The sequence below is a fragment of the Hyperoodon ampullatus genome (assembly GCF_949752795.1).
Source record: "Hyperoodon ampullatus genome assembly, chromosome: 1".
Taxonomy (NCBI): Eukaryota; Metazoa; Chordata; class Mammalia; order Artiodactyla; family Ziphiidae; genus Hyperoodon; species Hyperoodon ampullatus.
In genome coordinates, this window is record NC_136914.1 from 218,059,570 (window position 1) to 218,074,289 (window position 14,720).

Here is a 14,720-nt window from a genome sequence, read left to right on the forward strand (position 1 = left end):
TGGAGGAATAGAGGAACAAAAAAGACATATGACACAGAAAACAAATAGCAAGATTACCTTATCAGTAATTACAGTAAATGTAAATTGATTAAATATCCCAATTCAACATAGGGAAATCCTTTGTTTTAACCCAAACACACCTTTGTTATTTCATCAGATATGCTATAATCCAGGAACCTCAAAAGGGTCAGATAAATGCGGAATTTATTCAGCACAGAAGGCAGCACCGCGGAGAGAAGGCTGTTCATGTACTCCTCCATGTTTGGTGGAATTAGCTGTGGCTGTAAGTGGATCTGGCAGTCTGCCTAAAATGAGAAACAGTACACATTAGTTTCCAAGTTCCTAAATCAACCTAGAATTTCAGGGGGATGCATCATCTCTATCAGCCCCTAAGGGGATTAAATACAATTCATTATTAGGGGGAGGTCAGTTTTTAATATTAATTTATATGCACTATAACTATCTCAGCAATAATTACAGAAGTTAGCCTTTTCTTGGTTACTTATGTTTCCTCAATGGTATCAGTAAACATATAAAAAGATAGTGAATCTCTAAAAAGCAGCTAATTAAAATGTTTTAGATGTTTCCTTAATCACGGAACATGTACTCTATTTCTTACTGAACTGCATTTCTAGAAACCACATACAGCAAATCACACTTTCCCACAGAAATTTACCATTGAGCCATTTCATTCTTATTCACAGGCAGTTCCTCATATATCAAGGGTGAACATCATTATACAGAGCAACTATATGCCTTTTCAACAACTGGGCATACTTCTCATCATTAATGACTCAGATGTAAAAGCTCTCTTCATTAGTCACTGATGATTCACCAGAGCATTTCACCATAAAGCATAGAAATAATTACCAGACGATTAGGAACATTTTAAAAGGAACTCTAAAATATTTCTCACGTAGGACTGGCAGAAAACAATGGAACAGAAGCAGCAAGAACAAAGGTCTGGATGTTAATCAGGCAATTTACAGACAGTTTCTACTTTCTCTCCCTACATGTGGGAGTTTCTGCTGCCAAGAGTTTTCTTTGCTTCTCTTGTGATTTTCTTTACAAAGTTTTCATCCCAGAGAACAAAATAATCAGTTCCCTCATTAATAATCAGCAGCCACAACCTTGAACAAGTTTAACTTATTAATAATAATCAGTACCAAGAAACAAAGCAAATATACAGATATCTTTCCAATATAACCTCCGTCCATTTTAAAATGACCCTTCATTACCGGCAGGAGTGATCTCCCCTCCGAAGTAATAAAAACATTAATATTGCAGGGGAATTCCATCTGGTGGTAGCTGAAGTCATAATCCACCTTCTGCCAAGTTATTAGGTTGCTCAGGGCAGTCACATTATGAACACCTACAAAAACAAGGGAATAATTTTTCATTAACTTGATTTTAATCACCTAACCAAATTAGTTTTGCTGACATTGATAATAAGACATGAGATTTCTACTGCTTTAAAAAAAGTATATGAGGCACTGTTCAATCTTCTAAATGGTCATTAATTAATAGGCTTCACAAGATAATATCTGTCAAGCTAGACAAACATATTTCCGGAGCCAAGATTCTTCCCCCACCCACCCCAAATCTAATACCAAGCATCTGGTGTGCAATTAGATATAAAATAGTTCCCAATAAAAGTATGATTATTTTGTATGTGGCATCTTCACAGGGCTAAAATAATCTGGTAGAACCAAAACTATTTTTATACAGAGATAAGGTTACTGAATTTTACTGAATTTATACTCACCTTTGCCTTAATTCTACCCAGTCTACACTATTTTTTCTATTTTTACCTCTTGAACTTACCACCAGCAAAGTGTCTTCTTAATTCTCATTTGAGCATAGATAAAGCAATCTGCTTTCTTGTAATTTTATAACATGTTCCATAACTGAGGTTAATGCAAGCCATCTGATCTACTAAATAGTTTTTCAGAGATTCTTCGAAAAAAATTTTTTAAATCACACTGGCTGGTAAAAAATGTTTTATTAGATCTTTTCTACAACTTTTCTTTTGAGGTAATATAGGACTAAAGGCAAAACCTCCTCCCTTTTCAGCCTTTAAAACGCTACCTGCTACTTACTTGGTGTATTATCATACTATTTTCAAACTATCACAAAACATAGTTGATGTACACAATTTATTTGTTAATGATATATGCTTTAAACAAATTCATAGAGCAAGGCTTTGTCTTAAATACTTGTGAAGTGTGAATTTGTCTTTGTTCAGTTATTCCTTAGAAAATCATTACCACGCCTGGCTTTGCTGGGAGTTAGAAATGGAAGGACAACGTCCGTGCACACACCTGGCGTGTCCAGCTGCCCCTGGTCCAGGAGAGTTTCATCAATTACAAGAGAAGTATTGCTGGGCAGCTGGAGGAGCCCGCTGACCAAGCGATTGGCTGTGTAGTCTTTGTGGGGAATGAATTTCAAGTGGTTCATGTTCGCTATAGTCATCTGCAGATGAAAAGACTGCAAAGAGAAATTTTTTTAATGATCAAGGAACTAAGTTTCCCTCTTTTAAGAAAAAATATATTTGGAATTAAACACTATATTTTATAATGGAAAGAAAGAGCTTATTATTTCTAAGGGAGTAAGCAGTCTCATGGTTTCTTGAGCTCTGAGAAACAAAAATTTCTCCATCGTAAGAATTTCTGATTCTATGAGCTGCTTTATTCTCAGCTGTCTTGTTCAGTATTCTTAAAGAATATTTTTTATTTTACCAGTGAACCAGAAACAAATGATAGACAACTGATACATATATCAAATATTCAGAGGCTTATTAACTTCTTTAACCGACCACAGGCTAACAAAACAGAAAATAAAATGTTTATTTACACATCAAGACGCAGAGAGAAAAGCTTAATTTTCCTCTGTACTCCCTGAATTAAAATCACATTCACCAGTAAAGGCAAACATACAGTAAAAGTAGGAAATCATCCATACACAAATACGATGTCTAAATCAGTAATCGTGAGAGGAGAGGACAAACACCAAACTATATTGCCCAAGGTGATCTACAAATTCAATGAAATCCCTATCAAATAACCAAGGGCGGTTTTTCTTTTCTTTTTTTTTTTTGCGGTACACAGGCCTCTCACTCTTGTGGCCTCTCCCGTTACAGAGCACAGGCTCCGGACGCGCAGGCTCAGCAGCCATGGCTCACGGGCCTAGCCACTCCACGGCATGTGGGATCTTACCGGACCAGGGCACAACCCGGACCCATGTCCCCTGCATCGGCAGGAGGACTCTCAACCACTGTGCCACCAGGGAAGCCCCCAATGGCGTTTTTTATAGAACTAGAAAAAATTTTTTTTAATTTGTATGGAAACACAAAAGACCCCAAATAGCCAAAGCAATCTTGAGAAAGAAAAATGGAGCTGGAGGAATCAGGCTCCCTGACTTCAGACTATACTACAAAGCTACAGTCATCAAAACAGTATGGTAACTAGCACAAAACAAAAATACAGATCAATGGAACAGAACAGAAAGCCCAGAAATAAACCCACACACATATGGTCAATTAATCTACAACAACAGAGGCAAGAATATACCATGAAGAAATGACAGTCTCTTCAATAAGTGTTGCTGGGAAAACTGGACAGCCACATGTAAAAGAATGAATTAGAACATTCTCTAACACCATATAAAAAAATAAACTCAGAATGGATTAAATACCTAAATGTAAGACTGGATACCATAAAACTCCTCAAGGAAAACATAGGCAGAACACTCTGACATAAATGGCAGCAATATCTTTTTGGATCTATCTCCTAGAGTAATGGAAATAAAAACAAAAATAAACAAATGGGACCTAATTAAACTTAAAAGCTTTTGCACAGCAAAGGAAACCATAAACAAAATGAAAAGACAACCTACAGAATGGGAGAAAATATTTGCAAATGATGCAACTGACAAGGGCTTAATTTCCAAAATATACAAACAGCTCATACAGCTCAGTATCAAAATAACAAACCCAATCAAAAAGTGGGCATAGACCTAAGTAGGCATTTCTCCAGAGACGACACACACATGGCCAAAAGGCACATGAAAAGATGCTCAACATTGTTATTAGAGAAATGCAGATCAAAACTACAATGAGTTATCACCTTACACTGGTCAGAATGGCCATCATCAAAATGTCTACAAATAATAAATGCTGGAGAGGGTGTGGAGAAAAGGGAACCCTCCTACACTGTTGGTGGGAATGTAAAGTGGTACAGCCTCTATGGAAAACAGTATGGAGTTTCCTCAGAAAACTAAAAATAGAATTACCAAAGGATCCAGCAATCCCACTCCTGGGCATACAAACGAAACTCTAAACCAAAAAGATACACGCACCCCTTTGTTCACAGCAGCGCTATTCACAATAGCCAAGACATGGAAACACCTAAATGTCCATCAACAGATGAATGGATAAAGAAGATGTGGTACATATATACAATGGAATACTCAGCCATAAAAAACAATGGAATAATGGCAGTTGCAGCAACATGGATGGATCTAGAGATTATCATACTAAGTAAAGTAAGCCAGAGAAAGACAAGTATCATATGATATCACTTACATGTGGAATCTTAAAAAAAAAAAAAAAAGATACAAATGAACTTATATACAAAACAGAAATAGACCCACAGACACAGAAAACAAACTTATGGTTACCAAAGGGGAAAGGGTTGGGGGGTGGGGGGATAAATTAGGAGTTTGGGATTAGCATAATACACTACTGCATATAAAACAGATAACCAACAGGGACCTACTGTATAGCACAGGGAAGTATACTCAATATTTTGTAATAACCTATAAGGGAAAAGAATCTGAGAAAAAAAGAGATATATATGTATGTGTAACTGAATCACTCTGCTGTACACCTGAAACTAACACAGCACTGTAAATCAACTGTACTTCAATTTTTAAAAAATTTGTGAATCACTATATTGTACACCTGTAACATATAATATTATATATCAACTACACTTCCATTTAAAAATTTTTTAATAAATTTTGAAAATAAAATAAAACCATATTCATTCAGCATAGACAGCTGCAGACCTCTAAACAAATTGCTCCAAGGAGGCCTGAGGTGTGGAGGACTCCACACTGTCATCAGTGCTGTGGGTCTCGGAACCTGCTCCACCCGGGAGATGCTGCCTCCTCACCCAGTCTCAGCAGTAGAAAATCAGTTAAGCCCACCTGCACCTCCCTCCGTCTTCCTGAGCCCACCACACCCAGTGTGCCCTCTGCACCCTGCGTTGTACTCCAATCTACGATCACTCTGGACCATAAAGAAGTATGTGTGGTATGGGTGGAGACTGGGGTGGGGAAGGATATCATGGAAGAGAGAAGACATATTTTCAAAATGCAGAGGATTTTTGTACTTTGGCTCAGTAATTCAAAGAAAGCGGGGTGTGTGTGTGTGTGTGTCATATTATAGATACAAGGAAATGACCCCGAAAGAAACAGAGTCTGTCGAAACAAAAGGTGGCATAGAGCAGGGTGCAGCTCCATATAAGCAAAAGCAGGTCACTCACACTTACTGCTGTGAAAACTAAATAAGATTATTAAAAAGGCAAGTGTTGGGCTTCCCTGGTGGCGCAGTGGTTCAGAGTCCGCTTGCCGGTGCAGGGGACACGGGTTCGTGCCCCGGTCCGGGAAGATCCCACATGCCGCGGAGCAGCTAGGCTAGGCCCGTGAGCCATGGTCGCTGAGCCTGCACGTCCGGAGCCTGCGCTCCGCAACGGGAGAGGCCACAACAGTGAGAGGCCCGCGTACCGGGGAAAAAAAAAAAAAAAAAAAAAAAAAAAAGGCAAGTGTTTAGAAAAAGTTCAGTGCTAGCTAGACACAAACAAGAGTAATATAAGGAAGTGGGATATGGTAAAAATGAAACAGTAAAACAAACCACTACAAAGTGATGTAGAATAAAAAGGAAATACCTTACCATGCAAGAACCTTGAGTACTTTCCTCATATCACTTTCATACTTAAAAATATAATTCATGTCCCAAGTATGTGCTACTTAAATCTTGGCCTCAAGCTTTGAGTGGCCCTACGCTGCCACTCAGACCTCACGTCCTACGCTCCTCCCCAGCACTCATTCCATGGCAGCACACCGGCCCCTCGGGCTGGCGTTCCTCAACATGCCCAGCACGCTGCGCTCAGACCCTGAACCTGTTCTCTGCACAGGACAGACACTTTCCCCAACATGGCCCTGTGTCTTGATCCTGGGTTTGCATCAAGTCTCTCCCTGAACTCCACCCTAGAGAGGGCTTCCCCGACATGCTGTAGATGTCAGCAACTCCACCCTGGCCTACCCCCAAGCACTCCCTATCCCCTTCCCCTGGGCCTTTACTGCTCTCCATGGCACTTCAGTGACACACTATATATGTTATTTATTATTTGTTGGTCTTCCACCACCAACAAAATGTGGTCCAGGACACTCCCAGGGAGTTGCTGAAACCCTTTTATGGGGTTCATGAGGTCAAAATCACACATGGATAAAAAATCCATTCAATGTGCAAGACAGACCAATGAATTTACGATAGCAGAGTATAAAAAGTTCATTGATGAGATTACAGATTTTCACACAACTATCCTTGAAGAAAATGCCAGATGGACAGTTTTGGTATAGTATCAGAAGAATATCTACAGTTATCTGAAAATGCCATTAAAAGTCCTTCCTGGGCTTCCCTGGTGGCGCAGTGGTTGAGAGTCCGTCCGCCTGCCGGTGCAAGAGACAGGGGTTCGTGCCCCGGTCCGGGAGGATCCCACATGCCGCGGAGCGGCTGGGCCCGTGAGCCATGGTCGCTGAGCCTGCGTGTCCGGAGCCTGTGCTCCGCAGTGGGAGAGGCCACAACAGTGAGAGGCCTGTGTACCGCAAAAAAAAAAAAAAAAGTCCTTCCTTTGCCAACTACTTTTTCATCTGTGTAAGGCCAGCATTCCTTCATATACTTCAGTCAAAACATCATGTTAGGGCTTCCCTGGTGGCGCAGAGGTTGAGGGTCCGCCTGCCGATGCAGGGGACGCGGGTTCGTGCCCCGGTCTGGGGGGATCCCACGTGCCGCGGAGCGGCTGGGCCCGTGAGCTATGGCCGCTGGGCCTGCGCGTCCGGAGCCTGTGCTCCGCAACGGGAAAGGCCACAACAGTGAGAGGCCCACATACCACAAAAAAAAAAAACAAAAAAAAAACATCATGTTACAATAGACTGAATGCAGGAACAGATATGACAATCCAGCTGTCTTCTATTAATCCAGACATTACAGAGACTGGCAAAAATTTAAAACAATGTCACTTTTATCACTAATATTTTTTTGTTTGGAAAAATAGCTATTTTTTACAAAAATATTTTACTTCTGCTCATATGTAACTGATTTATTTTCAATGAATATTTTAATATGTTTTTAGTTTTAACTTCTAATATGGTAAATTGATAATAAAAACCCAAACAACATCTCTTTAAGTTCTCAATAATTTTTTAACGGTGTAAAGTGAGTCAAGGAGAGTGAGAAATATTGGTCTATTTAGTCCACTGCTGTTTCTTAAGAGCCCAGAAGACACTCAATAAACACTGGTTAAATGAATGATCTGTTTCAACCTCTTAAATTTCCAAAGTAAGAAGTGATCGGCATTGCCAGTCACACAACTAATCAGAAGCTATTCCCCTGTCCCCAAGATCTTACTACCACACAAACACTGCGTTCCAGATGTCCTGGCAAATAAAGGTAGCTTGACTTTCCAAACAGGAATTAAAACTGGGGCAGTAGAGATAAAGTTACTACCTCAACTAAAAGAATTATGCTCCTATAATTTAGAGTTTACTTAGATTTACGATTTTAAAGCACACAAAGGATACCAAATTGTACAAACAAATTGGCATCAACGGAGAGTACAATGTTAAGGGAGTTACTATGGTTGTGTTGTTACTTAAAGAAACCTGTGCTAAGGCAATAAAGGAAATGTGAAATGCTTAGGAGTTAGTACATTTTAAATTATGAAACTAGGCAGGCTTTGTTTCCCCTTAATGAGGTCTGTTAACATCTCAAAGTTAAATATTTGGGTTGAATGAAAGACAATCAGATAGACTTTTAAAGTATACTTAAGCTTATAATACATATTTATATTGATCTTACTGCTGGAACTAGATGTTGAATAATTCGATATAAGTGTTCTGTGAAGGTACTATTCCGTGGACACCCACTCAAGTTAACTGTAAATTTTCCTAGTGGAAGAACATCTCTTCTTGTGTATCTAGAAAAAAAAAAGATATTATCCAATAAGATACTCAGGTGATTTCCTGATCTCCATCAAAAAGCAAACGAATAAAAATTAGCTTAATACTGTCATTAAAATTAAAGCAGATCACTGAGCAGTTGTTTTTTTAAGCAGAAACAACAATAAAAATAATAGCCAATACTTAAGTGCTGGGCACGTGCCAGGTACTGTTCTAAGTACTTAAATGTGTTCTCATTTAATTCCCAAACACTCTGAGGTAGGTATTATTATTTTCATTTTACAGATGAGAAACCTGAGACACAGAGATTTTAAGAAACATGCCCACGTTCACATAGCCAGGAAGTGACAGAGCTGAATTTGAACCCAGGTAGTTTGGCTCCAGAGTCTATGCTCTCAACCATCATGTCCTACTGTCTCAAATCCTACCTGAGGAAAGATTTATAGTACAAAGATGTTTACTGGAGGATTATTTAAACAGAAAAAGTAGGAAAACCTAACATTTAGGGAAAAAATACAACTGTCTGTAATGAAATACTGCATAGCCATTAAGAGGTTCAAGAAGAATTATGATAGGAAACGCTTAACATAAATGATAAAAGCAAGATAATGATCTGTTTAGAGTATAATTGAGATCTAAGTAGGGATGGATACATATGTAAACAAAAAAAGATGATATGAACAGGTACCAAGATCTGTTAACTGAGATCATCTTTAAGTGGTGAGATTACAGACAATTTCAATTTTCTTCTTTATGCTCTTGGAACTTGTTGAAGGCACACATGTTATTTTGAAATCAGAAAACAAAGAGCTGTAGTGAAGGGAAAGGGAGAGGGACACATGTCCACATACAGGTGAGATGTACACCCAGTGGACCTCACAGAGCCCTGGGATGTATAAGTAGAGACTTCAGAATGCCAAAAGGATAAAACAGCTCATTTTTACTCACTGGCCAGGTTCTTTATCTGACTTTTGCTCTTAAATTTAAGGAGATACAATCAAAATGCTACATGTGACACTGAGAAAAGTTGAAAAAGGAATTTCTGTGATTTGGTATAACACCTGTTACCCTGAACAAATAACCATCTGGTGAGGAAGCCTAATAAACAAAAACAGAACCCTTTCTGTTCTTTCCCCCTCTCAACAGAACACCAAACTCCCTTAATTCCCACCAGGAACAAAGCACTTACACTGTAGAAATGAGATGTAATATAAGATATTCAGCTGCCAAACTGTCTCCCAAAAGGGCGTGAGTGAGGAACCCAAGCAGTTCTGCTCTGACTGGAGACAATTCAGACATGAAACTGGAGACAACTGCAGAGAGAAGGGAGACCGGATTCAGAACACAAACCAGCTCCTCTCGTGTCTCTTAGGTTAAAAAGTAACTGGAACAAAGCACTGCATGTCAGTAGGTGACTAGTATGGACTTAAAATACTGGTCAGTGAGTGATGCCAGTTGTCAAAATAAGACAGCGTGTATACCTTTTGGGGGGCCTCATTTTAATGAAGAGAAGTAACACAAAGGAAAATGGGGCAAAGAAATGGTGACCGCTGGAGAGATTTATTCTGACGACCAAGAACCTGACTGACAGCTCCACCACGCAGCTCTCACGTGCTGGGTAAGTCTCTGGGCCACGAGGCTTCAGCACTTACACTTACAGGTTTTGCTCTCCTCCTTGTTAAGGCAAGCAGGCAGTAAAGGGTTGATGTGCTGCAACTTCTGGGCTAAAACCACATGGATTCTTGGCACTAAGGAGGCAGGAGGGCTGTGCACTCTCTGTTCTTCGGCTGTGTCCGTGCATTCCATTGGATCTAGCGGCGAAGAGGCATCCCTGCGGAGAGATGACAGAGCTTCAGTTCACAGAGGCGGTGGCTGCACAGATGTAAAAATAACACACATCTCTGAAAATCAAATGAGAACTCAAGCCAAGAACAATTTCACCTGCACGTCCCCTTAAAGAGCAGAAAACGCTCCTCTTCCTGGTGAGCAGTTACATCACAGATTTCAGGCTACTTTGGTCATATGATGAGATAATGTATTTATTCTATTCTTCAAAACCTATAACATTTTTACTGAGTGTGCTGTAACTGCAACAAATGGGATACAGCATATCACTCATCAAGTTACTTCAAAATGCAGACACCCTTTCTTAAGCTACTACCTGGGACATCAAATACTTCATTGCATGTCTCAAAAATGGGGGTCTCTTCCTTAAAAGCCATCAGGTGTCTGCTATTCAGTGTGAAGAATTCATTCATCTCTCTTGCTAATTTCTTTTCCTAAATTTTATTCTTACATGATACCTCTCTTGAATAGTGAATAGACAAGCAGTGAAAAGGAAGTGTGAGTTTTTCAGATTTGCTAAATAAATTAGCAGATGACAGATTTATTGTGAGATGATTGAAACAAATGACTACAATGTTTTTAGACTTTACAGACTGACTCTAGAGAGTCATCAATTCGTACCACCATCTTCCTTAAATACAAGAATGATACCAACAACCTTTACATAGTGTGTACCTTGTGCCGGGCAATGTTCTTCACTTTGCACACGCAAATTCATTAAAACCTCACAACCACCCTCATGTATAATGAGGAAACCAAGCCACTGCAGACGTTAAGTGTAAGGTCACAAAGCCAGCAAGTGGCCAAACCAGGATCCCAACCCAGGCCCTCTGGCTCAGTCTGTGTCCTAAAATGCCTCCGTAAATGAAGTAACTCAAGCAGGAAATTCACCATAACCAGAAACAGCCAAGACAAGCAATTTTGTATGCCATTATTATGGAACTGTTTATTTAAAGTTGTTTAAAATGTCTGTTTTGCATCATTTTTAAGTGTGAAAAAATAAGTTCTTCCTATGGAAAACCAAGATGAATGTCCAATATTTAACAAAAAACTCGACTGCAGGGGCAGAATATAATTCCTTTCGTTTGCCAACCTCAGAACAAAATAAAAAAGAATGAGGGTGGTCTGGATTTTCAGAATATATTAGGTTAAGTGAAGGGAAAAAATATGTAAAAGAGCACAGATACCATGCCCCCTTTTATATAAGGCTAAGTGAGGAAAAAAATATATATGTATCTGTTTTTGCAAAAAAGAGATACAGGAACGATAAAAGCAGAACTGAGGCTGGTTGCCTACGGCAGCAGTCCTCAGCCTTTTTGGCACCAGGGACCAGTTTCATGGAAGACAATTTTCCCACGGATGGGCAGGGGAGTGGGGGGTGCAGGGGTTGGGGGGATGGTCCAGGTGGTAACGCAAGCAAGGGGAGCAGCAGATGAAGCCTCGCTCTCCTGCCCTACAGAGCATGGGTGGCAGCAGGGTAGAAGAGATGAGGGTAGTGGGGAATGACATTCCTACATTCTTTTTATACAGTTTTGATTTTGGCAACAATTTCCATGTTTTCTATACTTATCTTTAAGTACAGAAACCAATAAGGACGGAGGGAAAACTCTGCAGTGAAACACAATGGAAACAAATGAACCTAACTATGTATAATGAATAACAACTAGCAGAGCACTGAAGTGGGAGGAAGTCACTCAGGTAACTCTGGAACACAGCTGACTATAAATACAGTCTCATTCTAAAATAAAAATTGGAAACAAATAATGAACTCAAGTTACTAGGTTTGTTTTTTGCAGTGGTATGGGTTATCAGTTCTGAAATTACCTTCTCTGCATAGCAGTCTCCTCTTATCAGCAGGGAATACATTCCAAAACCCCTAGTGGATGCCTGAAACTGTGGATAGTACTGAGCCCCATATATAATATGTTTTTTCCTATATATACATTCCTATGATAAAGTTTAATTTACAAATTAGGCACAGTAAGAGATTAACCATGCTAACTAATAATAAAAATGAACAAGTACAATGATATACTACAATAAAAGTTATGTGAATGTGGTTTCTCTCTCAAAATATCTTATTGTACAAATTTAATGCCTTCTCCATCTTAACTAAGCACTTATCACATACCGTGACTGTAACTTTTGCATGTTGAGATGCAAAAGCAAAACTAGCACTAATGTCTTTTTCCATCTCAACAATTTCACAGAATCTTCTGCTCTTACTGTAGATCTTAACAACCTCAGCATACGATTCTTTTTCTTTCCGTGTAAGTCAAAAAATTTTACCTTTTCACTTTAAAAGAAGCATTTTACAGCTTTTCTTTGGCATACCCAAATTGCCAGGATCACTACTCTTGTGCTTTGGAGCCATTATTAAGTAAAATAAGGGTTACTTGAATACAGGCACTGTGATACCTGGAAAGTCGATCTGATAACTGAGATGGCTACTAAGTGACTAACGGATGGCATACCCTGGACAAAGGGATGATTCACGTCCTGGGCAGGATGGAGTGGGGCAACTCGAGACTTCATCACGCTACTAAGAAAGGTATGCAATTTAAAACTTATTATTTCTGGAATTTCCCAGTTATTATTTTTAGACAGTGGTTGACTGTAGGTAACTGAAACCATGGAAAGCAAAACTAAAGTAAGGGGGACCCTACTACATCATAGAATTGAGCAAAGGAATATATTGAGGATACTGGGAGTCAAGTTTCTTTCTGTTAGAAAAGGGGATTACAAATACGGAAAGGAGGAAGACTAGAATGACACCGAGTTGTGGAGCTGAACTGAACTGGAACCAGGAAGACAGTGTGAGCTCATGGTTTCTGATATACTGACTTGTAAATAATATAAAGACTGATGTACGTGTGTACCACAAGTAACCAAGTGGTCAAAAAGAACTTCACCAGGAAGGGGATATTGTACCTGCTGGTGTGATACACTGAGAAAGATACATCACTTTGTAGTTTCCTGCCCAAAACGTATAACCAGAATCTAATCACACAAAAACATCAGACAAACCTAAACTGAGAGACATCCTACAAAATAACTGGCTTCTAATCTTCAAGTGTCAAGGTTCTGCTCTGCCATGTGAGGACACAGCAAGAAGACAACCATCTGCAAACCAGGAAAAAGGCCCTCACTAGACACTGGCGTCTTAACCTTGGATTTCCCAGCTTCCATAACTGTGAGAAATGAATTGTTTGTTGTATAAGCTGAAAGAACAGAAAAAATTGTCAAGGCCTTGAAGGACAACAAAGAGCTGGAGACTGCTCCAGGTTAATGCAACGAGTGATCCTGAGGATCCTGGACCAAGAAAATGACTGTCAGAAAGAACAGCAATGAGACAATTAGTGAAATTTAGTGTGGTCTGTGGTTAGTGTATTGTGTATTCACAGCAAATTTCCAAACTTTGTAGCTATACTCTGATTATATACAAGGAGGTCTTTGTTCTTAGGAAATATGAATGCAACAGCATTTAGGATATGACATACGTAACTTACTCTCAAGTGTTTCCAAAAAGTGTACGTATATATAAAAATGCATGTATATAAAAATAAGCAAATGGAGCGTAAGTGTTAACAACTTGTAAATTCGGGTGAAGGGAGATAGGGAGTTCTTTATAATTTCAAACTTTCAGAAAAGTTGGAGGGTAATTATGTCAAAATAGACTCACCTTTCATCATTATTCAGTATACTTAGCACGGGATCCACAGACAGTATGCCATATAACTCAAGAACATCATTTACTTTAAAACAATCCCAGTCTTCATAGACCTAACAAGAGGCCACACAAAATCACATTGTTAGGACTAAATAACACCAAAAGAGCATACGATATTAGTCTTAAAGTTAAAGTAATAATAATATCTTAGCATTTTAAATCAGAAAATGAACCTCAAAGCAACTCCTTTATTTGATAAATTGAGATCAAGAGAGGTAAAGCACTTACCTGAAGTCATTCTGCAATGAGCAAATACGTTAACTAAAACATGGGACCTCCTGACTCCTGGCCAATGTCTGTTTCCCTACTACATTCAGAGAAAAGGCTTTCCCCCAAGGATGATGGTCAACTAAAACTAGAAACATGCAGTATCTCAAAATCTATTAAATACATCAAGAGAAGGGAAAAACCCACAATTATTAACTCTGGACTTATTCACAAGCTATGTAGTGTTAGCAGGATTAACACAAACTTAGAATGGCCATGAGGTTTCTCACGGTAAAGAGCCAAACTTTCAAAGCTGTCTATCATGATGGATATTAGAAACTGTCAAAGCCTCCTACTGGTGAGACCTAAGAGAAGCATGGAAGGAAAAACGTGCTAATTCTTGCTCCTGTGCTACATAACTAAAGTGCCATTTAAGTTAAAGCCACAACAACTAAGAACAGAAATTCTCAATGATCATTTCTGAAACTTGTATCACTTGTTCACCTCTCATGATTAAAAAATCAGAATAAGCAGAATAGGGGAACAAACTATTAACAGATTTTTTTCCTTCTACCTTATTTTAAATCTAAGTGAGAAATGGCTTTTGATATGAAAAGGAAGAATGATGAAAGTAAAGCAGATAGGGACTTCCCTGGTGGTCCACTGGTTAAGAATCCACCTTCCAGTGCAGGGTACA

At 39.1% G+C, this 14,720-nt stretch overlaps 1 protein-coding gene across 2 annotated transcripts in view; it reads right to left on the minus strand.

The window, feature by feature from the left end:
• MCMBP (minichromosome maintenance complex binding protein) overlaps window positions 1-14,720 on the minus strand; it is a gene marked incomplete at its 5' end in the record, with an annotated part of 60,577 nt that overhangs the window by 8,063 nt on the left and 37,794 nt on the right. Inside the window, 7 exons of one of the 2 annotated variants that reach the window (XM_079707793.1) lie at window positions 141-305; window positions 1,239-1,372; window positions 2,322-2,487; window positions 8,141-8,258; window positions 9,431-9,554; window positions 9,900-10,072; window positions 13,769-13,869. In XM_079707793.1, the coding sequence (XP_079563919.1) occupies window positions 141-305; window positions 1,239-1,372; window positions 2,322-2,487; window positions 8,141-8,258; window positions 9,431-9,554; window positions 9,900-10,072; window positions 13,769-13,869 (981 nt within the window). Of the gene's footprint in view, window positions 1-140; window positions 306-1,238; window positions 1,373-2,321; window positions 2,488-8,140; window positions 8,259-9,430; window positions 9,555-9,893; window positions 10,073-13,768; window positions 13,870-14,720 lie in introns of both variants that reach the window. The other variant, XM_079707792.1, reaches the window with a different exon arrangement.